Source organism: Delphinus delphis, chromosome 8 (genome assembly GCF_949987515.2).
Source record: "Delphinus delphis chromosome 8, mDelDel1.2, whole genome shotgun sequence".
NCBI lineage: Eukaryota > Metazoa > Chordata > Mammalia > Artiodactyla > Delphinidae > Delphinus > Delphinus delphis.
Genome location: NC_082690.1, coordinates 66,446,088 through 66,470,545, shown reverse-complemented (window position 1 = coordinate 66,470,545; position 24,458 = coordinate 66,446,088). Strand labels below are relative to the sequence as shown.

General features: G+C 47.9%; 1 protein-coding gene and 1 pseudogene across 3 annotated transcripts in view; both read left to right on the top strand.

The window, feature by feature from the left end:
- Positions 1 to 24,458, top strand: part of GALNT18 (polypeptide N-acetylgalactosaminyltransferase 18) — a 354,931-nt gene that overhangs the window by 260,543 nt on the left and 69,930 nt on the right. For all 3 annotated transcript variants that reach the window (XM_060018497.1, XM_060018495.1, XM_060018496.1), the window contains exon 7: positions 18,101 to 18,286. In XM_060018497.1, the coding sequence (XP_059874480.1) occupies positions 18,101 to 18,286 (186 nt within the window). The remainder of the gene's footprint in view (positions 1 to 18,100; positions 18,287 to 24,458) is intronic.
- LOC132429111 (60 kDa heat shock protein, mitochondrial pseudogene) lies at positions 4,639 to 5,505 on the top strand (annotated as a pseudogene).

Below are 24,458 nucleotides of genomic sequence, written 5' to 3'. Positions count from 1 at the left end.
TGCCCATAGTTACAGAGAAGAATTGACTAGAAAAATAAGAGCTGAGTTGGTGGAAAACCACAGATGTCATGGGAAGCATTTCAGGATTGCACTAGTCATGGTAAGATGACCACATGATAATAGCTACCATTTATTCATTGTTTACTTTGTGCTCGGTGCTTTTGTTTATTTGATACTAGACACTGTGCTGAGCGCTGGGCATACAGTGATGAACAGGATTGTCTACATTGTACCCTCTTAGAGCTTACATCCTGGTGAGTTTTATGCTGTATGTCATTTCGTCCTGAGAACCACAAGAGGCTAGAATTATTATCCTCATTTTACAGACGAGAAGACTGAGGCTCAGAGAGGTTGAGTCAGTTGCCCAGGTCCCACATAGAAAGAGTTTGGTGGAGCTGGGATTTGAACACGGTTCTGTCTGATGCCTAAGCCTCTAAAGCCCTGTACTGTGAGAATGTGAGTAGAGAAAGGGCATCCCGATGCGAGTGGAAGAAGCCTTTGAGGGGACAGTTGGGGGTCAAGGGGTGGTGATAGAATACAGATTTCAAAGGAGGGATTGAGGGGGCAAGGAGTTTAGAGATTTTATTTGACCAAGAATGGAGGGAGGGCTTCCCTGGTGGCGCAGTGCTTGAGAGTCTGCCTGCCGATGCAGGGGGCACGGGTTCGTGCCCCGGTCCGGGAGGATCCCGTGTGCCGCGGAGCGGCTGGGCCCGTGAGCCATGGCCGCTGAGCCTGCGCGTCCGGAGCCTGTGCTTCGCAACGGGAGAGGCCACAGCGGTGGGGGGCCCGCATACCGCAAAAAGAAAAAAAAAAAAAAAAGAATGGAGGGAGAGGGATTCCTTGAAAACTGCTTGCAGGCACAGGCCAAGTGCAAGGGCCCTGGGAAAATATGGACTTGACCTTAAGAGAGGAGTTAACATTGTCTTTCTAGGTGGTCAGCTGTAGCCAGCCCTGCTCTGTTGGAGTGTGTGCCACTAGGCGTGGCCTCCTGGGACCGTGGGGCCTGAAATTCCCAGGGCCCTTGAGATCTGAGCATCCTGGGGCCTACGAAGCCTAAACCTCCAGGATCGGGGTCTTCTCTGCTTGCGATCGCTATATGGAAGGGGAGCTTAGCGCCCCAGGCAGCCCAGAACCAATTATTCTGCCATGCTGGGTAGGCAGAAGGTATCTGAAAACATTGAGAGGAAGGTTCTTTGCCATAGCACATTATCTTTAGCTCACCAGCCACGCAGTGACTCTGCAATTACAAAGCAGCCGTGGAACAGACACAGCTTAACAGTACGTTGTAAGTTTTACAGTTAGTAAAGATAAGTGCAAAATTTATCCCCAAAGAACAAAGCAATTAAAAAAGTACATAATGAAGCAATTACCTAGAAATGGTGGGGAGCAGAAGGAGAGGACCCATGGACAATTGTATTCTGGAAGGGTCTTCACACTTACGTTTCTTTAATTGTGTTCAATGAGAGAGCCATAGCAAAGTAAGATTAATAAACTGCACAGAAGAGGTAACAATTGATAAAGGGGTTTGAGAGCCAAGCTGAAGAAAATGTTACCTTGTTAAAAAGTTAGGACCAAGGTGGAAAATAGCTATAAAGGCCATTATTGGGACCATTAATGAAATTTGATTATAGGCTGTGGATTAGGTAATAGTAATGTCTCAATGTATAATTTCCAGATTTGGGGAAAAAAGCAAGAGCAAAAGTGTAAAAAACCTGGGAGCCAGCAATGGATGTTAAAGCTCCAGAGAGTCAGTTTCTCACTCCTTTTCTTATTCGTTTTTTGTTTTGTATTTTGTCTTTCTTTAATTGAGTCTGCCTGCTGCTTTGTGTTGTGCCCTTGGAAGGTAACTTCTTTGCCACCATTACATCGTGTTTCCAATTTTCCAGGAAGGGACCACCAGGCAAGGCCAGAATCAGCTCCTCAGAATGACTGATAGAAACTAAGCAGGGACTGCCCCCCACTTCCTTCTCCCGCCCCTCCTCCTCTTTCTCCTCCCCTTCCTCCCCCTCCTCTCCCCTTCCTCTCCCTCCCCTCCCCCTCTCTTCCTCCTCTCCCTTCTCCTCCCCTCCTCCTCCCCCCTCCTCCTCCCCTGCCTCCCCTTCCTCCTCCCCTTCCTCCTCCTCCTCCCCCTCCTCCTCCCCTTCCTCTCCCTCTCCCCTCTCTTCCTCCTCTCCCTCCTCCTCCCCTCCTCCTCCCCTTCCTCCCCCTCCTCCTCCCCTTCCTCCCCCTCCTCCTCCCCTTCCTCCCCCTCCTTCTCCCTTTCCTCCCCCTCCTCCTTCCCTTCTTCTCCCTCTCCTCCCCCTCCCCCTCTCTTCCTCCTCTCCCTCCTCCTCCCCCTCCTCCTGCCCTTCCTCCTCCCCCTCCTCCTCCCCCTCCTCCTCCTCTTCCTCTCCCTCTCCTCCCCCTCCTCGTCTCTTCCTCCTCTTCTCCCTCCTCCCCCTCGTCCTCTTCAGCATCAGCATCTGTCTCATCATGATCACCATCCAAACAGTGTTGTGGTTTGCTTTTGAAAAATCCTCCTACTCACAAATCTGAAATTGCAGCAGGGGAATTAAGAGACATCTACTCCCATTGCAAATGCTCTTCACTTTGTAAAGCGATGCAAGGGGCAAGATCCTGATGAGTAAAATTTCCCAGTGCTTACCAATGATGGTTTACAGAAATTATCCCTACACACAAGTTTTTCCATCAAGCGGGCTTACCTGCACATAAATTCAGCCCTGAAGATAGTCACCCCAGTAACACCCCCAGGAGACATTTACTCCCCAAGGTCCTGTCTCTCTCTGTGTCTGGGCTCTCTCTTTAGTTTTGGATAGTCTAATGAACGGGACCTCTTTCCTTGCTTAGTGCTGGCCACACTCAATGCAGTGTGTCTGGCTTTATTCATTATGCCTACTTCAAATGCTGCTCATCAGTGAGTGAGGTCTTGACGGCGTGTGTCATTTTCACTGCCTTAGAATTGGTAGTCCTATAAAGAAATCATGGCGTAGGGGAGAGAAAATATTAGTAATACTGTGATTTCAAGGCAGATGCTTATCTTGGGTTTCAGTGTTTCTAAAATCAGGTTGTGCCTGATAAATTTGGCATATATAGATAAATAATAAATATATAAATAAATTACAATTTATTATCCAAATCAGAACACTTTTGAGAGTAAAAGAGGATACCACTAACTGTTACACTGGACCAGCAGGCATGAACCAATGTTGTCATGGGCAAACCAGGACACGATCACTTAACTTATAATTTTATGTACATTTAATGCAATTTCATTCATTTGACATTATTTGGTAGGCGCCTGCCATAGGTGACATTGGGCATACAATGTTTAACATTGAGCATGTAATGCTTAAAATTACATGCTTAATATTTGGCATACAATGTTTAAAAAGTAAACACAGCCCCTTCCCTCTTGAAGCTGATGGTATAATGGGACAGACAGCTGATAAAAGGGAACAAAGAATAGATGTATAGTTACAAATTGTAATGAGTGCTGTATTAGTCAATTCCGGCTGCCATAACAAAATACCATAGACTGGATGGCTTAACAACAGAAGTTTATTTTCTCACAGTTCTGAAGGCTGAAAGTCTGAGATCAGGGAACCAGCATGGTCAGATTCTGGTGAGAGCTCTCCTCCTGGCTTCCAGACAGCCACCATCCTGCTGTGCCCTACATGGTAGAGAGAGAGCTCTACAGTCCCTTCCTCTTCTTATAAGGACACCAGTTGTGCCTGGTCAGGATTCAGTCCTTACAAACTTATTGGACCTTCATCACATCCTTAAAGGCTCTATCTCCAATACAGTCACATGGTGGGGGGTTGGTGATAAGTCTTCAACATATGAATTTTCAGGGTTGGAGGGACACAATGAAAAGCACAGAATGTAAGTTCCAAAAAGTCATGGGCTTTGTAGGTTTCGTTCAGTGACAAAATTCCCATCTCACATTACAGCCCCCAGCACAAAGGAAGGAAATACTAAATAAATAATGGTTGAATTGAATTAAAGCGGAGAAGGGACATGATCTGATTTATAATTTTAGAAGATGGATTGGATGGCAACAAACTTGCAAACAAGCAAAAAAAACTTGTTAGAAGGCTATTGATAGGCGGAGGGAGGGGACGCGGGCTCATTGCTGTGTGTGCCCTGCAGTCTGTCCCTCACTCGCCGCTGACGGCCTGTCTCGTCGCCTGCAAGCCGTGCCGCCGCCCCACAGAAACGTTTCGATTACCCTCAGTCCTTCGCCAGATGAGGCCAGTGTCCAGGGCACTGGCTTCTCATCTCACTCGGGCTTATGCCAAAGATGTAAAATTTGGTGCGGATGCCCGAGCCTTAATGCTTCAAGGTGTAGACCTTTTAGCTGATATCGTAGCCGTTACTATGGAGCCAAAGGCAAGGACAGTGATTATTGAACAAAGTTGGGGAAGTCCCAGAGTGACAAAAGATGGTGTGCCTGTTGCAACGTCCATTGACTTAAAAGATAAATATAAAAATATTGGCGCTAAACTTGTTCAAGATGTTGCCAATAACACAAGAGGGTGGGGATGGTACCACTACTGCTACTGTACTGGCTCTATCGCCAAGGAAGGCTTCGAGAAGCTTAGCAAAGGTGCTAATCCAGTGGAAATCAGGGGAGGTGTGATGTTAGCTGTTGATGCTATAATTGCTGAACTTAAGAAGCAGTCTAAACCTGTGGCAACCCCAGAAGAGATAGCCCAGGTTACTACGATTCCTGCCAATGGAGACAAAGAAATTGGCAACGTCATTTCTGATGCGATGAAAAAGGTTGGAAGAAAGTGCGTTATCACAGTAAAGGATGGAAAAACACTGAATGACGAAATTAGAAATTATTGAAGGCATGAAGTTTGATAGAGGGTATATCTCTGCATACTTTATTAATACATCAAAAGGTCAGAAATGTGAATTCCAAGATGCGTATGTTCTGTTGAGTGAAAAGAAAATTTTGGTGTCCAGTCCATTGTTCCTGCTCTTGAAATTGCCAATGCTCACCATAAGCCCTTGGTCATAATTGCTGAAGATGTGGATGGAGAAGCTCTAAGTACACTTGTTTTGAATAGGCTGAAAGTTGGTCTTCAGGTTGTAGCAGTCAAAGGTCCAGGTTTTGGTGACAATAGAAAGAACCAGCTTAAAGACATGGCTATTGCTACTGGTGGTACAGTATTTGGAGAAGAAGGGCTAACTCTAAATCTTGAAAATGTTCAGCCTCATGACTTAGGAAAAGTTGGAGAGATCATTGTGACCAAAGATGATGCCATGCTCTTGAAAGGAAAAGGTGACAAGGCTCAAATTGAAAAGCGTATTCAAGAAATCATCGAGCAGTTAGATATTACATCTAGTGAATATGAAAAGGAAAAACTGAATGAACGTCTGGCAAAACTCTCAGATGGTGTTGCTGTGCTAAAGGTTGGTGGGACAAGTGACGTTGAAGTGAATGGAAAGAAAGACAGAGTTACAGATGCCCTTAATGCTATGTGAGCTGCTGTTGAAGAAGGCATTGTTTTGGGAAGGGGCTGTGCCCTGCTTCAGTGCCTTCCAGCCTTGGATTCAAAACTCCAGCTAATGAAGATCAAAAAATTAGTATAGAAATTATTTTTAAAACACTCAAAATTCCTGCAGTGACCATTGCTAAGAATGCAGGTGTTGAAGTTGAGAAAATTTTGCAAAGTTCTTCAGAAGTTGGTTATGATGCTATGCTTGGAGATTTTGTGAATATGGTGGAAAAAGGAATCACCGATCCAGCTAAGGTTGTAAGAAGTGCCTTACTGGATGCTGCTGGAGTGGCCTCTCTGTTAACTACAGTAGAAGTCGTAGTCACAGAAATTCCTAAAGAAGAGAAAAGAAGAGAAGGATCCTGGAATGGGCGAAATGGGTGGGATGGGAGGTGGGATGGGAGGTGGCATGTCCTAATTCCTAGAATAGTGCTTTACCATCATTAATGAGATGTGAAAGGAAGCTCAAGGCAGCGTTCCTCACCAATAACTTTAAGAGAGGTCAGTTGAAGGAGATGACTGAAGAAAAGGCTGGCTGATGTTTAAGAAAATCACTATAACCATCAGTTACTGGTTTCAGTTGACAACATAGAATGGTTTACTGCTATCATTGTCCATACCTACAGATAATTTATTTTGTATTTTTGAATAAGGACATTTGTACATTCCTGGTTTAAAAAAAAAAAGGCTATTGATAGAGTTGTCCACACAAAAATGATTGGAGCAGAATGTTGTCTGTGCATATTGAGAGATGTGATTAAATTTAAGCTATATTTAGGAGGTAGAACTGACTGCATTTGCTGATGCATTACTGGCTGTGAAGGGGGAGGAAGAGGACATAATTACAGATGAGTTACATAATTATTTATGTAGGTTTCAGGCGTGGGCCATTAGACGGATGAGGGGAAGATGAAGGGACATCTGGGGAGGCAGGGAAGGAAATCATGAACTTGGTTTTGGACAAGGTAAGCTTGCGATGCCTGAGAGACACACACGTGGAGGTGACATGTAGGCAGGTGGATATATAAATGTCAAGCTCAGCAGAATGTGGTGTTTCCTCCTGCCCTGAAAAGTTCTTATTACTGCGGTGGTGAATCTTATCATCAGTGGAGTCTTACACTGGTAATAGTTATACCTCACACTTAGTGGGCTCTAAACTTGGGCTGGGTGTTGAAATTCTCTCGTTTGATCCTCACATCTACTTTTGCAATGTGTCATTTTTGTGACACGTTGCACAGACAAGAAAACTGAATATCAGAAAGTGAAATGAAATGTCTGAAGTCACCAATCTAGCAAATGGGAAATGTAGGATTTGACAGCAAAACTGTTTAACCTCTGTTCTCTGACCACAATGTCCTCCCGTCTCACAAGAGGCAGAGGTCTTGGAAACATTTCCTACTGTGCTTCTATATTATCATGTGACCTTGAACCTCAGGTGGGAAATGAAAGGTAATCTGTTAGTTCCCCTGCAGTTCTGCTATACTGCAATGCTGATCTCTTTTGTAAATCCCATTGTTTTTTCTTTTCTTTTTTTTTTTTGCGGTACGCGGGCCTCTCACTGCTATGGCCTCTCCCGCCGCGGAGCACAGGCTCCAGACGTGCAGGCCCAGTGGCCATGGCCCACGGGCCCAGCCGCTGCGCGGCACGTGGGATCCTCCCGGACCGGGGCACGAACCTGCGTCCCCTGCATTGGCAGGTGGACTCTCAACCACTGTGCCACCAGGGAAGCCTGTAAATCCCATTTTTTTTTTTTTTTTTTTTTTTTTTTTTGCGGTATGCAGTCCTCTCACTGTTGTGGCCTCTCCCATTGCGGAGCACAGGCTCCGGACGCGCAGGCTCAGCGGCCATGGCTCACGGGCCCAGCCGCTTCGCGGCATGTGGGATCTTCCCGGACCAGGGCACGAACCCGTGTCCCCTGCATCGGCAGGCGGACTCTCAACCACTGCGCCACCAGGGAAGCCCTGTAAATCCCATTTTTAATGTGAGTTTGCTGTAGGTATCTATCAGAGATGAAACCCAAGCTGACAATTCCTTTTGATGTGTATGAAAAGGGCAAATCTCTTTAAGTGAAAACCCAGCACACTAGCTTTCTTAATCTGAATTCCAGTGGAGTAAGAGGAAAACTCTTTAGAACAAATACTTCTGCGTGAGAAAATGTTCAGCATCTCAGATTTGTTTTATCATCTGAACGATAACCTCGAGCGTTCCTCTGAGCCGAATGTGGGTGTGATGCTTGGGCCAGACACACAGCTTTTCCTCTAATGTTTGCACCCAGGGTCTGCCAAACTTCCCCACCTGTGCTGTCCCAGTGACACATGGGTCACCTGTCATCTGGCTCCACCAGGCTGGGAGGTGACAGATTGTATTATACTTTCCTCTAGTGATTCTGATTGCCCTGCATTTCAGAAAGGACCCTCCTAACGTATCCTCCTGCCTTATCCTTTGAGCCAGGGTCACTCTTTTTGTATGTGTGTGGGAGGGGCATCTGGTATGGACAGTCAATTTGAATTTGATTGGAACACGCTAACGAGCCGTTCATATGGGGAGTAGGGGCTGTTTCTGATTAGATTAAGCTTCTGAGAGAGGAAAGAAACAGCCACTGATTAAAGACATAAAAAAGGAAACACATTAAATGAGTCAGTGGTTCATCTTCATATAGCAAAGTATAAATTAAACATAGTCCTGGGGATCAGCTTTGAATAGCAGCTGGGTAGAGCGAGCTTTTCTGGATACATCCACGGGAGAAGGCGCTTACAGCAACTCAGAGGGGCTTAACCCACCAGAGAGGGCTCTGAGAACTCCTGAGTAAATGGATGGGCTGCGTTATCTGATAAAAATGACTCTCACACTAGGGACGGGAAGGGTTTTATTTGGATTTCAGAAAATTGTTCCCTGAGTCCCTGTGACATTCAAGCTCATTATTATTCTCTACAGCATCAGTGATGGTAATGGAGCCAGAGATCTTAGTTCAAAACAAAAGATGCAATTAGAGTAGAGAGCACGCGTGTCAATGGGACCCTGATTTGGAACGTGGCCAATACTTCTGTCTCAGAGCTTGGGGCTTCTGTAGTTTTGGTTCTATAGAAACGCCTGGGCTGGAACTAGCCTTCTCGGCTTCATGCACGGGGAAGCTGTGAGGGTCAGCCCTGCTAGACTGTGTCACCTGACCAGGGCTGGCGGTGTGGCTGCAGCCCCGCCTCCTGCTGGCTCACACTAGGATCTGTGGAGCTGCCATGGGGCTGCTACCTGTGGCCGTCGGAGGAGCCCCGAGTCATGCGTGGTCTCCAAGCCCCTGGCTTCTCCTCTTTCAGCCTGCTGGCTTCTCCCTTGGTTTTCTGACTGCTGCTCTGGTTCTGAACTGGAACCGGACTCTCCCCTACAGCCTGTTTTGCAGGAGTCCTAATACCTGCCTACCCCTGGCAGCTCCCTCTCTCCCCCACTGGGGACTAAATCTCCTCTCTGTATCTTCAGTCCGTAGTGGGGACCTGCTCTGAGTGGACTCATCATCTGGACCTGGACAGTCTCTCCCCATGCCTGGAAACTTCTGCTGCAAAGTCTCACCCAATAGATTGAACCCCTTGTTATCCATGCTGCAGGGCCCAAGCCTCTCTGGTCACTTTGCCTCTCCACATGCCGGCAGCTTGTGTGAATCAGGGAAATGTTCACAGTCTGCAACAGCAGCCCCCAAACCCCAAAGGCTGAACCCAGGACAAGTTTATTTCTCACTCACTTCACAATCCTCTAAATGTTGGGGGGCTCTCCTGGCCAGCTCTTCTCCAAGTGGTAACTGAGGACTCAGGTTGCTTAGGGGTTCCCCTTCTTTGAACTTCAAGGTCATCTTGGCGTAAACATCCAGCAGATTGGGAGGAGAAGTGGTAGAAGTGTTCATGGGTTTCCCACACAGGATACTTACCCACCTGGGCCTGAAAGTGACAGCTGTAATTTCCTCTCTTATTTCATTGGCCTGAGCTGCTCACACAATCCCTTCCGACTTCAAAGAAGGCTGGGAGATATAGAGGAACACACAGATTTGTGTTAGGAGTCAGCCACATTCTTGGAGACCACGCTTCTCCTGGCTTCACTTCCCCAACCCCAGGTAGGACCAGGCCTGTCTTCTTCCTTTTCTTCCGTTCTGTCTTGAGTCCACCCTAGCCTGCATTTAGACAATAGTAATCAGGGCTGTTGGCTGCTATGAGTTTTAAGGTAACCATGTATAAGTTCACCTTGTTTGGAACCACTGAAAGAGGGCTTCTAATCTCAATGACCACGTGTTTGCTAAGCGATCCTCCTGGAATTTCCCATAAGGAAATGAACTTTCATGGTCCCAATCTTTAGAGTCAGAGCATTAGAGTCCAAGGAAAGCTGGGGCCCCTGTCTGTAATGGGCTGGTTTGCTGAGCTTGGCACCATGGCTGCCCCTGGGTTTCCTATAGGTAAACAGCTATTTCAGCAAATCTCAAGTCCCTGCAGAACAGCCTTTTAACTTTTTCTTCATGAAAAGTTTCCAGACATTCCAGCCCAGCTGGTCTCTTCTTGGATTCCTACCAGAGGAATCCTCCTGCTGCCTTCTGATCGTTATGAAGGATCCCTTTCAAACAGGGAAACTGCTTCAAGGGCTTCTTATGGCTGACCCAAAATCAGACCCCTTCAGGGACATCTTCCAAGAAAAAGCATCATTTTTTTTCCCCCCGAGCAGCAATTCTGTCCAAAAGACCTTTCGGCAGTGTTTTATTGTAAGAATAGGGCTTGGGAAACTGGATCCCCAGGGAGTGTTTTTCTGTGGAGTCTGATGGAAGAATAAGCATTGTCAGACTTTAAAAAATGTTTCCTTACACTTGAAAAGAATGAAATGTCTGCCTTTGGAAACCTGGGAGAGCACCGAGGAAAGTGCACAGGGGGATGACTCAGAACTAAGGCTCAACTCTCAATCCTTCATTCATGCAACTTATCGAGTATCTATCATGTGCCAGGCCCTGTTTAGGCTCTTGAGATTCCTTAAGAAGAGCAAGGTGGCCATGGGTCTTCTCTCACAGGCTGGTGTTTTGGGCCCATAAATAGGAAAAAATGCTCCATCTCACTGGTACTCAGGGAAATGCAAATTAAAACTACAGTGAGAGTGAATTTCACACCCATCTATGAACGATGCCAAACGTTGGCAAGATTGTAAAGCAACATGAGTGCTCATCTGTTCTGGTGGGACTGGAACATGGGATTCTCACTTTGGAAGAGTTTCACTCTCCCTGGGAGAGTTGAACGTGTGTTCTAACCTATGGCTCAGAAATTCCACTATGTGCAGATACACAGAGAGGTGCTCTCTCTTGGGTGCCAAGAGACATGTATAAGCATATTTGAAGGAGCACTGTTCATAATCCTGAAAACAACCAGACTGTGGGCCACCAGGAGAATGCGTAAATAAATGTCTGTACATTTATATGATGGAGCACAATGGTGATGAAAATAAATGAAGCAAGAGGCAAGTTGAAGAATGCAGAAAATACACTTCCATGTATACAGCATTTAAAACCAGGTAAAACTAAGTACGTAGTTGAGCTGGATGGCAAGGAAATTATTAACAAGATTCAGGATAATGGGTTACCTTTGTGGGTAAGGAGCAGCACACAGAGATTTCTAAGTTGCTGCCGATACTGTTTCTTAAGTGGGCGGTAGGTAAACAGTTGTCCCTTGTGTTATGTGTCTTTAAACTGTACATATACGAGGTACCCAGGCACCCAGCTGGAGGAGGTATGGGTGACACGGGAATGCAGAGCAGAGGCATTTACCAAATTCAGGGCAGACAGGGAAAGTAGGTAGGAATTAGCCAGGCAAATAAATATATGTGACAGGGGGAAGAGGCTGACAGCCTCTGGCTTTTGACTTAGCTTTGCCCAGGTTTGACCTCTCTTTCCTTCTCATTCCCGTGCACGCTGCTACTAGAGTGAGACGCATGTGGTGTCTAGGTGATGCCCTAGTCAGTGTCTTTGTTTGCCTGCATTTCTGACCCTACAGCCACTCTGCAAACACGTTGCTGGTCTTCTGCCAGCCATTCTCAGGCCTCAGCCTCCATCTTCCTTGTCTTCCTCCCCCCAGCCTGCCTGGGTTGGCTTTTGACTCTTGTCTCAGCATTTCACAGCCAAGTTAGGCGAGACAGCTACACATAAAAAGGTAATTAACAAGATGAGCCAAGAAATAAGGACCACTTGAGTGGTGCGAATCGTATTTCAGGACTTTGGAGGAACAGGACTAGGCTGGCTTTGGTTGGACGGAGAGCAGGAAGGAGGATGTCTGGGCTAAGGGAACAGTGGGAAGATTTTGCCAAGAGAGAAGAGCTCATTAAATGTCATAAGGAGATAAAAGCTGGACAGGATTTGGGATCTTATCCTGTGGACTGTGCTTATGAAGTACAAGACTAAAGTGCCACTGCCCTCCAATCACTTACCCTCGGTAGATATTACTAATAAATGGTGGCATGCTTTTCCACTAAGCCCAGATGGAGCCTCAGAATCCTTCTTAACCCAGTGCTTCAAAAGGACATTAACCAGTGAATGGATTTAACATGGCAGTGTTATCTGCTGTTCCTACCAAAGACTACAGAGTGATCACCAGACTCTGAGTAGGAGAAATGGTCACACTGTATCCTGATGTCTTGCCTCCAGTGTCTCCCTATTTTATAACTCCCAATTCACAACTCTACCAGTTGTCTCAAATACTGGGTAATATTTGAGGTATTGGCAAGAACACTTAGAACCACAGAATGCAAAAAGTAGAAGGTATCTAACATGTCACTGAGTCCAGCTCCTCCATTTGGCAGCTGGGAGAAACTGAGGCTTGGGAAGGAAGAAGGTTTATTTATGTAAGTGGCAAACATAGGACATAAACTCAGTCTTCTGACCCTGACCTTGTACCAGCAGCTCCCAGCCCTGGGAAGGGAAAGGAACCTGATCCTTCCTAAGAACCTACTAGATGCCTGTCTTTGCTAGAGGGAGCTTTTCATACAGCATCTCTTTTAAAGCTGCCAGTTACCCCAATAAAAAGGCAACTGACATCCAAGAACAGGTCCAAGTGAAAGGCTAATGTGGGACAGAGGCAGGATTCACACTCTGTCTACCAGCCCGCAAGACCTTCATGCTTTCTTGTAGTTCCCAGATGGAGGCACCAAGTTTCTTCAGAAACAGTCACAGGATTAGGGCTCCCTGGGAAGGGCTGTTGGTGAGTGTGACTCGCCCTTCTGTTTACAACAGTTCAGGTTCTCAGTCACGTCTGGGGGCAGCCCAGCAGCTCCTCCGTGGGCGTCTGGAAGCGTTGGCTAGGTGGGGGGCTTTCTCTACAGTGAGTTCATGGTTCCATAAGATGAAACCGCCTGCAATCGCCCAGGTTCATTTGATAACTTCCCGAGTTTTATAACGGTAATTCAAGTCTGCAGCCAAAGTAACTCTTCTCATTTGTAGCAGCATGCACTTAAATGTCAGAGCTTTGCTGAAAAACCACTTGGGTCTGAAGGAAGTCATTGTGTTCAGTAAAATCTGGCCCATTTTATGTTTATGGCCTTTAGTAGAGGAGCCAGCTAAGCGAGTTAAGCCGCCTCTCTCTATGGTGAATGAAAGCCCAGGGCTCTGGGATTGCTGGAATCACTCATTCAGATCACAGCTATTGAACATGTCCTGAGTGCCTGGTGTTGGTGTATGCAACGTGCACCTTGTCTTCCTGGAGCTTATACTTTAGCAGGGCAATGGAGGTGGAGGGCAGACATTGAACGAAGAAATACGTAAATAGAAGTATTGTGAATAAGCATTAATAAGAAAAAGGGTGGGGTGCTAAAGGTATTCAGAGGGGATCTAATTTAGACTGAGTGGGTGAAAGAAGGTAAGATTTGAGGTGGGTAACAAGTGGGGGATTTATTCCAGAAAGATGGAATAGCAGGTGAAAAGGCACAGAGACAGGAAAAAAATTGGTGTGGTCAGGAAACATGTTGCCCAGTGCCCATCCAGAAGCCACGAGGTGCAGCCTTGGGCTGACGTGCCACCAGGCATCCCCAGGGCCTGTAAGACTAGCACACGCCTCACTCGTTATGAGCCTGGTTCACAAGCGCACTAGGTAGAAATTAAGTTCTGCCTTGGTAGTGGCTTCCTGTGCCCTGCGACCCCTGCGACCTCATCTGCCATCTTGGTTGCTGACCCTTGGTCTTCATCTCTCAGCCACCCCTTTGGCAGCCAACCCTTGCCCTTCCTCCTCTTGGCACCTCCACCCCCTAGAACTTGCAATGCTAAGCCATCATTCTGTCCCGCATCTTTGCCCTCCCTCCAGCGGCCCTGCTTCTCTGGCACAATGCCTCCCGTCTGTAGCCTCTATCTGGTTTGGGTCTTGCCAAATCATGCCAGCTAAGACCTGTGTCCGAGGCCTGGATCCATTTTACTTCCTCATCCTCCCAAACCTCCATGGAAGCTTCATGATGTCATCTTTCGTGAGGTCCAAATGCCAATGATTTTCTTTCCTATCCTTTGTCTGCCATCCACGAGAGGGCCTCTGAGATCAGCTGTGGGTAAGACTTCTGAGATTCTCTCTGGAGCAAGCCATTGGTCAGCGGAGCTGCTCATCGTGCGGGGATCGTGGAGCACAGGCTCTCTCTTGTTTATTTCAGGGTCATTGGTCAGGGTCCGGAAGTGAAGGGGCAAACACGCCAAATACACATCTTCTGCTCCAACCAGAAGCTGCCAGGAACCCAAAGGCTATATCCGAGGCAGATGCTCACGATAGATGAGTTTCTTTTCACAGAAGAGAGGAGAGCGGAGACAAGCTCTAGGTGAACAGGTGCTTCCAGTCTCTGGAGAGGAGCCTCTCCCTGCCGGGCCAGGCACTCTGGAGGGCAGCACGTCTGTTGTCTGTTGGGCTTCAGCCAGACACGTGACTCCTCTGCAATCATTTGTCCCCTGAAGGTGGCTGTACAGGAGAAGCCACTAGCAGCAGTCATAATGGTTATTACAAAATAATAATAACAAGTGCAGGCTAATAAGGGCTTACAATATTCCGAGCACTACGACAGGGGCTTCCAGAGCCCACTGCTCAGTGTAGCAATCACTGTCATTTGAGTTTCATAGATGGGATGTGAAGTACCCCAGTGTTGCCGCTCAGCCAGCACATGGTGGGGTCAGAATAGACCCAGATGTCCTGAACCCACCTCGGCTGCCACGCATACAGAGCTCACCCGGAGGCAGGCTCGGGGTCAAACACCTACCTGCACTCCATCCCCTTCTTCTACCGGGCGAAATTGAGACTTGGGAGGAGAAATATCCTGCCAAAGGTGACACAGCAGCAGGTGGCAGAGGTAGAGACTGGAATCCACTTCTCACTGGCTCCAAAGCTGTGCTTTTATAAACTATGCGCTACTCCCACCCAGCTCAGCCATCCCACCTCTGCTGGAAACCCGTGATCTGTTCTAGGCACCATTTAGCACATGTCTAAAGGAGAATGTGGTGAAGAGCTCGGAGAACATTTTGAAAGAGGGAAGGAGATTAGTAAACCAGTACCAGTGTCATGGTCGGGAAAGACAGGGCTGGGACCACAGAGCATGACAGGCTCACCTAGTTGAAGGGGATACAGAACTGTGACGCTGAACTGACACCCCGAGGATGTCAGGTGAAGCAGGGCGGGGTGGGTATGCAATTGCATGTGCAGAAATCCAGAGGTGAGAGGAAACCCAGCATGCTGGAGGAAGTAAAAACTGTCAGCATGACTGCAGCACGGAGTATGTTAGGAAGCAAGCACGAGGCTGGAGGGGTGGGCAGGGGCCAGACCCCTGGAGCCTCAGGGGCTGTGCTGGGGAGGGCGCCGTGCAGGCGGGACGGGATCCAATGTACACCTTCAAAAGATCACTCTGGCTGCTGGGTGGAGAAGAGACTGGACGAGGAAGGCAGGAGGGAGGGCAGTTGTTTGGAGGCTGTTGCAGAGTCCAGATGGGACATGGCAGTGATCTGGATGAGGGCAGTGGCTACAGGATGGGGAAAGGGGAGTAGCTTCAAGAGGTCAGCAGTGAATTCACACGGCTCCTTTCACTGTGCAGCTAAGGGCAGAATGGGAGGTGCTGCCACCACCCTTCTGATTAGAACCAAGGCAGAGGCTCCCACTCTAAGATGAAATGGCGACTGACTCTTTGAGAGACAGGTCTTGGAATAAAAGAGCTTTGTTACAAATCATGTACTGTGGTGGGTCGCTGAAATATGTCAATTAGTAGCCTCCGTTCCAGTGGCACAAAGAATAATTACCCTGACTCCGTGTGTCATCAGTAACATATTCACAGGCTTTCCTTGAAAATCTGAGCAAAGTGAGTTGGAAATCAGCACAGTCCCCAGAATATATGGGTCATGGACATAAAGGTGCACACCCTAGAGCCTTCCATGGCTTCCTTTCCTGGTCCTCGGAACCACCCCTGGGTGTGGAAACTTCCTTCAAAGCATGGTCACCTGGGGAAACACTGGCTCTTCCTTGAGCTTCGGTCAGGCTCAGACTCATCCTTTTTTTTTTTTTTTTTTTTTTTTTGCGGTACGCAGGCCTCTCGCTGTTGTGGCCTGTCCCGTTGCGGAGCACAGGCTCCGGACGCGCAGGCTCAGTGGCCATGGCTCACGGGCCCAGCCGCTCCGCGGCATGTGGGATCTTCCCGGACCGGGGCACGAACCCGCGTCCCCTGCATCGGCAGGTGGACTCTCAACCACTGCGCCACCAGGGAAGCCCCAGACTCATCCTTTTGCCTTCGTACTGGCTGTGTGGTCCTGGGCAAGGGACAGCCTTGGTCTCAGTCTCCTCGTTTGGCATTGGAGACAATAATCACTACCTCACAGTGTTATTCTGAAGATTCTGCTGTGTATCATTTGTTCAGTAATAGCCGAGGCTGACTGAGCGCTAATTATGTGCCAGGCCTCTTTCTAAGCACTTTGTCTATGAGCACTTTAATCTCCTCAGCAACCTCTTGAGATGGGAACTCTTAGAATCCCCATCGGAGATGAGGAAACTGAGGCACCCTGAGATCAAGTGAATAACCCAAGGTCACACAGCTACTGTGTGTGATTTGTGCCGGTGCCTGCCACATAGTGGACGCTCAGTGGGGATGCTTGTTTCCTTTCCATTGGCCCTAAATATTAATAATATACTAAATGCAAGACAGGCTTAGGAAGTCAGTCCATTGCCTTCCAACTTCCAACAGGACCAACTGGTGTGAAATAGCTTGGTGGAAGAGAAGACATTCTCTTCCTAACTAGCACGAGGTGGGGAGGGGAATTAAGCTAAATTTGAAGCTGACCTTTCCTTGGAGGAAGACCTATGGTTGTCGATGGGTACACGTTATACGTGCAAGTGTCACCCGCCAAGTTGTCCAGTTGACAATACCTAATAAGTGACCCCCGCTGTCCATCAAGAGATCCTGATTGCTTTCCACCAGAAGCCTCACTCATCCTCTCTGACCAGGTGTTTCAGATTCATCCCACTTTTCTAAGCACCAACCATTTACTGATTGATTGTCTGGTTAGGCATCAATCATTTATATATTTATTCAACAAGTACTTACAAAGTACCTGTACGTACCAGGCCTTGTGTTCTGTGCTGGAGATGAGAAACGAATGAGATATGGGTTCTGCCCTCTAGCAACACAGTTAAGGCGAGGCTGACCTATTAGCAGGTAAGTTGTGGTATCAAGAGCTTTGAGGGCCAGAGGAGGAAGCTCTGCCCCAAGAATGAAGCAAAGAGCCCACAATAGTGTGGCTGGGTGGCCAAGATCTTGAGAGATGATATTTTTTTTCAGCTGGAGAAGGAGTAGGGAGGACATTCCAAAATTACAAATAGAATGGGCAAAGGCCTAAAGACACAAAAGGATGTGCACATTCCAGAACATTGAACTCCCACAGTGTCTGGAATGATTGTGGCAAGGGCTCCAAGACACTGTCCCTCAACGCTCAGGTTACAAGGTCATTTTTATTTTTCAAAATCAAATTGCATCCTGTCTAAGCTCCTACTCACCAAGGTCAGGGAGAAGTTTCATATTATTCCCTTCTTTTTTTTTTTATTCCCTTATTTATAGCTCCCCCCCCCCCACTTGGGTTCTGACAGAACTCAGAGCCCAGGAAAGATGGAGCTGCTGCAGGGCGCCTAGCTCTCCCTGTGGAGATCACTCATCTGTGTCCAGGCCCAGGTGGTCCATTTTAAGGTGATGTCTCTGTTGGGAGGCTCCGCTGGTCCCTCCATGTCAAGCACTGCTGCAGAGACCGTTATCAAGGATTTTGTTAACTTCTCCCCCGGGGCAAGAAGAACCCAGATAGCTGGTCACAAAATGTCTAGTCTTTTCTTTGGGGGAGGGAGGGTGGAAAGACTGGAGAGGGAGGGTGCATTACTTCTTTGCTGGTAAATCCACAGCAACTGGAGACAAGACACAAATTAATGACTCAATAACCTTCCTGTTCTAGGAGTAGAAATAAGGTACAGCTGGCTCCCTTTGCAGGCAGGAGAGGAAGGTGAGAGCTGGATGTCTGAGCTCGCGTTCATGGTCACCTATGGTCTGGGTTCCAGGCTCAGGGTCAGGTCTGGGCACTGATGCGTGGCCCGTGTCTTCCGCAGGTGTGGCAGTGTGGCGGGAGCGTGGAGGTCCTGCCCTGCTCGCGGATTGCCCACATTGAGCGAGCCCACAAGCCCTACACCGAGGACCTCACCGCCCACGTCCGCAGGAACGCCCTCAGGGTGGCTGAAGTCTGGATGGACGAATTTAAAAGCCACGTGTACATGGCATGGAACATACCCCAAGAGGTAGGAAGCCCCCGTGGGGGTGGGTTTCTTGGAGGTTGATGGGGGAAAAAAAAACAAACAAAACAAACCTGAGATTCAACCCTTCTTCCCAGGGGACAGCCAGAGTCTTGTTTGCCATGCTGGAGTGAATTCTCAAGCCCTAAGATACAAGATGTTGAAGAAAAGGGGCTGACTATAGGGTGCTAAGGCATCTTACCCACCCCGTCCCTGGTTACCTCCTCCTTGGAGGAGGGCTCCTTCCCTCCAGACAGCAGTGTCCTCATTCTATGTGAGAAGGTTGGACCAAGTGTCTCCAAGGTTCCAACATGCTCCCAGGTTCTCAGCTTCTCTGACAATAGGTATTTCATGGTCCTAGATTACAAATATCCCAGTAATTACCAAAATTCTCAAAATGCACCTTAATTTCCCTGTAGACTGGATTCAAACTTCTCCATCGAACCTTTGACCAGACCAAGAAGGAATATTCCTATGCCTTTGGGATTGCTTGAGCCACATGGATGGGGCTGGGCTACATTCCCACATTTTTTAGGCTACTTTTAACCCTCACAGAACCTCATCATCACCTGCCACTGTCCTCTAGCCCTCTAGTCACCCACACTTAAGAAGTGTGAGAGAGAAAGCAATGTTTCTTTGGTAGTTCTGTTCAGCCTTGCTGTGTGTCATATGGAAGTAACCTTGGACCGCTGGGTTGGGAGGACCCAACAGATGCCAGCCACGGGATCCCCACCTGCTTGCCAGCTGGTCTGCCTAGAGATCATTGCTTATGTTGCATTTTATGTGAAACGGAGCTGTTGACTGCAGGACCTCTTGCTTTCCTCCCAAGGCCATGGCTTCCCCTCATGAGTCCTTTAGAAAGCCTCTGCTGTCTCTTCCTAATAGGGCAATGATTGATCTTTGCTTAAAGTTTCCATATGAAGGCCTTCTTCCCCGACATGTCCACCAAGCTCATGTTTTGCTCAGGCGGAGTGATTGAGAAAGTAGGCTGGGTCATGGGTGGGAGCTTTCAGGCAACCCCCTCACTACCACGACCAGGGGGAGGGGTCTTAGGTTGATTGCATCCTCCTACAATCAGTGAGATTTCAGCAGTTGGGAAGAAGAATGAGGAACCAAGCAGTACCAGCGGGAGTGCAGCCAGCCCTGATGAACCAGCCCCGAATGCAGCTCTGACAGTGGGAGTGTTTCTAGGGAAACGGTGGTGCCTTCTAGCCCCATCTGCGGCTGTGGGCGTTGGATCACAGCATTCTGGGCAGGATGCTGAGCCCTGCTGTGGGTGTCCTCTGATAGCAAAATGTTAAGCACACTTGGAAACTCCCAGGAGCTCACCAGCGAAGAGCAGTGTGGATTCCCGGCTTCTGCAAAGGACTGGGATCCTGTCCGTTACTGTTGTCCCCCGTCTCTCTGCACCCCAAAGCTGCAAACTTGGTAGCCCTCTCCCCCCGATTGCAGCTGCCAGATGTTGAAATAGACAGCAAATCCAAAGAATAGTAGAGAAGTGAGTGAGTAGAAGTAATTGGAAAATGATGAAACTCAGTGTCTGCCTGTGACTCCTAGAAGAGTTCAAACCAAGTCAAGTGGGTGGGGCTGGGGGGTAACACAAGAAAGGCAGATGAGGGGTGGAAATGTCCAGGATGAAGCCTTAGGAGGAGAAGGAAGGGGTCAGCGTGTTTCCTCTTGACCCCCCTGTTCGCTTCTATGTCCAGACTCCCTCTTCTGCCTCTTTCAGGCTTGTGCAGAGTCAACACTTTTCCACCTCCCGTCCACTTCTCAAGTCACATCCCAATACGACCTCGAAGCTGCTTTTGGCAAAGTCATCATGGGCCTCCTAACGGCTGGATTTAATGGCTGTTTTAGAGTCTTTCACTTACAGGATCCCACCTTTTCCTTGAAACTCTTCACTCCCTTAGCTCCAGGATTCCACACCCCAGAACATCCTCATCTCTCCGACTGCTCGTAACTCCGTGTGGGCAAGGCTTACTTCCAGTGGTCGCTTAAGTGCTCCCCAGGGACCCGTCCTTGGCCACCTGCTCTCATGATATGCATCCCAGGGTAATCCCATCTGCTCTTGGGTTCTGCAGCACCTATACATTGAGGGCTTCCTAGTTACTCTCTCTAGCCTGACTTTTGCCTTTAGCTTCAGACTTTCAGCCACACATCTCCTGGGTGTTCCCACAGGCACTTCAGACTGAATCTGACTGAAACTGTGTACATCTTTTCCCCCCCGCCCCGAGTCTGCTTCTGTTCTTATTCTCTGTCTAAAGTCATGATACCACCATCTGACCAGACATGTGAGCTTAAACCTGAGTGTCTTCCTTTAATCGTCTTCCATTCCCAGTCCATCAACGAGCCCACCTTTCCATTCCTCTCACTTCTGAGTTCAGGCCTCGTCTCTTCCTTTGCAACAGCCTCTGGTTGGTTTCCTGGCTCAAGTCTTACCCCTCAAGTTTATACTCCCCACTGCCCAAAGTCATCTTTTTAAAAAACTCACCGCGACCATGTCATTGTCCTACTTGAAATCTTTAAACGACTCTCCATGTGCACAAGATCAGGCATAAAGTCCGGTGTTAGACATGGATCTAAGCTTTCTCCTCCACCCACGTCTCCAGCCCCACTGCCCACCATCCTTGTTTTGGAGGCTCTGTAAACAGCGTGGACTTAGGGGAACTGCCCTGAGCTCCCTGTTCACACCAGGCTGTTTCTCGTCTCTGTGTGTTGGCCCATTTTGTCCTCTCTGCTTGGAATTCCTCCCAAAACCTCTTCCCCAGCCTCTACCCTTACCATTTCTTCTCCATCGTTTTAGACTCAGCTCCAGTGACCTCTTTTCTAGAAGCCAGCCCCAGCTGGGAAGAAAGCCCCTTTTTGCCCGCGTGTCTCTGTCATTGCATCACCCTGTAAGAGAATGTTCCGTTGTCTGAAAGTCTCTCTCTCATTAGACCAGTGTGTCTCAAATCTGGCTGAACTTTGAAATCACTTGGCCTCCACCCCAGAGATTATGATTTAATTGGTTTGGAAGGGGACTTTTTTTTTTTTTTAAGAAAGCTCTTTGGGGATTTTAGTGTCCCTCCAGGGCTGAGAAGCACTTCACTAGACCATGGGCTCTCTGAGGACAGATTTTATTATTCATATCTGTGTCACCAGGCCTAGCACAAGGTGGGGCACGTGGTCAGGGCTCAGTAAAACCTCACTAATTCTTGTTAACAAATGAATCTGCTGGCCATACGTGTGATCCCTTTTTCCCTTGATCAGTGGCTCCTAAAAGCAGATCTACAGACCAATTGCATCAGAATCACTTGGAGACCTTTTAAAAAATACTGATTCTGGGTCTCATCCTCAGAGATTTTGATGAGGAGGTGTATAGTGGTAGCAGAATCTGTAAAAAGCTCCCCAGGTGCTGGTTTGGGGAAACCAGGTTTGGGTGACACTAGTTTAGCTAATCCTGCTTATCTTTCCAAACTCACCCTTAGCATCACCTACTCCAGGAAGCCTTCCTTGACTGCTCTCCTCCCTTTCCCTTTCATCCTCGCTGCCCCACACCAGGGGATGGACTAAGGGCCCCTCTTCCATTGTCCCTCAGCACTCTCTGCTTCCCGCCGTGCTTCACACTGTGTGCAGAGAGTCTGTTTACTTGTCTGGACCTTCCAGACTCTGCTTTCAGGCAGACTGTGACTTCTTCCTGTTTGTATGCATGATGTTTGGGACAGCTCCTGACCCAGTCTAGGCACTCAATAAAGATGAGTTGAAAAAGAAAGAAGAGGGAGGAAATGTGGGTGCTGCATTCCTCCATGTTTTCCCCAGTAATTTTCCCAGCTGCCCTTGATGTGGCGGCATCTCGATACATTCTCTTCAGTCACAGGCACGTGTGTTCCCAATTTACTTAACTTTTCGTCTACAGCATCCCAACTGCAGATGTAGAGCTGGAACCCTTCACCCCTGCCTAGTGGCTCCTTGGAGAATTAAATAAGTTAATATGTGGAAAGACTTTGATCAGTGCTTGGCAAATGGAAAGCACTAGAGAAGTGTTAACTCTTGTTGTCGACGTGATCACCTGCACCCTCTGCATTCCTGCCCCGGCTTTAAAATGCCCTTGCTGGGCAGTCATCCTCCCTCGCTTCCTTCTATGCAGAGTCCTTCCAGGGCCTTGCACTGGACAGAACCAGCTCTCTCACTCACTCCGTAATCACATTCAGTCCCAAGCTTTCGGAAATCCAGAGGAGCCTTCCACTCATGCAGCCTCTACTTTAATTGAAAATCAGTTTGCTTATCAACAAACAAAGTCAGTCTGCAGCAAAGCATCAATATTTCCTTACACAGGGTTCAGGAACTCTAGACGCGCCCCTGCTTCCTCTTGCCCAAAGACAGGCTGAGTGCCAAGGATGACTCACCACGGTTCTTAGGCAACAGCCCTTCTTTGGGTTTGGCTACAAGGAATTTTGTGTCCGGCTGCACACACAGGCAGGAATACTGGACAGCTTTTTGTGTGGCTAAGTACCTTAGTGTCCTAGGGCTGCCAGAACAAATTACCACAACCTGGTGGCTTACAACAACAGAAATGCGTTCTGTCACAGTTCTGGAGGCCAGAAGCCCCAAATCAAGGTGCAGTCGGGGCCGTGCTCCCTCCACAGGCTCTGGGGGAGGATCCTTCCTTGCCTTTTCCAGCTTGTGGTGGCTCTAGGGGTTCCTTGGCCTGTAGGTGTATCTTTCCATTCTCTGCCTCTGTCTCTGTGTGTTCAAGCCTCCCTCTCCTTTCTCTTATGAAGATGTAGGCTCATCCTAAATCCAGAATGATTTCATCTCAAGATCTCTAGTTAATTACATCCGCAAGATCCTATTTCCAAATAAGGTCACGTTTGGAGGTTCTGGGCCGACGTGATACTGGGGAGGGACACTATTCAACCCTGTACACTAAGTATTTGGCAAAGGGGGGAGATACATTTATTGTTTTCTAATAATAAAGGTCAAGGTGACCTTCTCTGAGAATGTTTGCTTATTTCTCAATTTCCTCCCCCTGCTCTGAAAAAGAGTTTGATGCAGTTTACAGTAAACACACAGTACAGATGTGCTGAACCGTTAAAATGGAAAGGCAAAAGTCCATGAATAAACAGGAAGAGGAAAGGGACGTGATATCCAGACACGTAAGCTGAACAAAACTCTGGTTCTTGAGTCTCCTAGAAGTTAAAGTAGAGACGGATTGTCTCTCTCCCACTTTTGATTAGATTGTAAGTAGGGAGGGAAACCTTCCTTTGATCCTGAATGTGGAAAGGAAGTTTTCCCATGGGAACCTAAATTTTTAGGAAAATACAGAGGCCTTGCTGAAGTAGGTTCTTCTAGTTGCTTTCCCTAAAAGCTGAGACAGTGTTAATTTGTCATCACATAAAGGCAAGTATAGCATGAAGTGAGAAGACCTGGGTCCAGGCAAGTAGCTTTGTGATGTGAGAATAAAGTGCAGAGAAGTTTAAAGAGTTAATACTTCACAGATGTCTTGGGGTAGGGGAGGGGTGAGCAGGATACATTTATTGTCAGTTGCTAAGTTCACTATTTCATAAATATTTTTTCACCTCGGTCTCATCAATATAGTTCAGGTGAAGCGCTAGACTGTGGGTACAGAGATCAGCAGAACATGTTTCCTGAGCGTCAGGGAGCCGGGGTCCAGCAGAGAAAGGCCAAGTAGCAGTTGCTGGGAGGGCTCCCGGCAGGAGCCAGGGAGCAGACCCATCAGAGAAAAGGTCATCAAGAAATATTCAAAAGGTATATCCTCTCTGAAATTGCACCCTAGGAGTCTGGAACTTAAACCTTCAGGCTGTGGCAGGTTCAAATTTTTACATGACCTGAACTCTGGTGGGCAAAAATAAATGTATTTCTTCTATATCTACATTTTTTTTGGCTCAAGCCCCTGTTGACTGATATCAAAAATGTGTTCTGATCATGTCCAGATACATGCAGCAGCCATCTTTGTGATTTTTCCCAGACATTTCAGAGTTAAACTGTCAATTTCATTATTTTCCAAACCCCCGTAACTTGATCCCGGAGTTGATGGCAGAACCAGATGGGGTAACACTGCCAGCACGTGGACTGCAGTGTCGGTGGGAGAGAGCTGTATGTGCTTCCCCATCCTCCTCTGTCTCTGCTGTGGGCTTATGTCTCATGAGATACCACGTGCCCCTCTGATCCCTGGCTC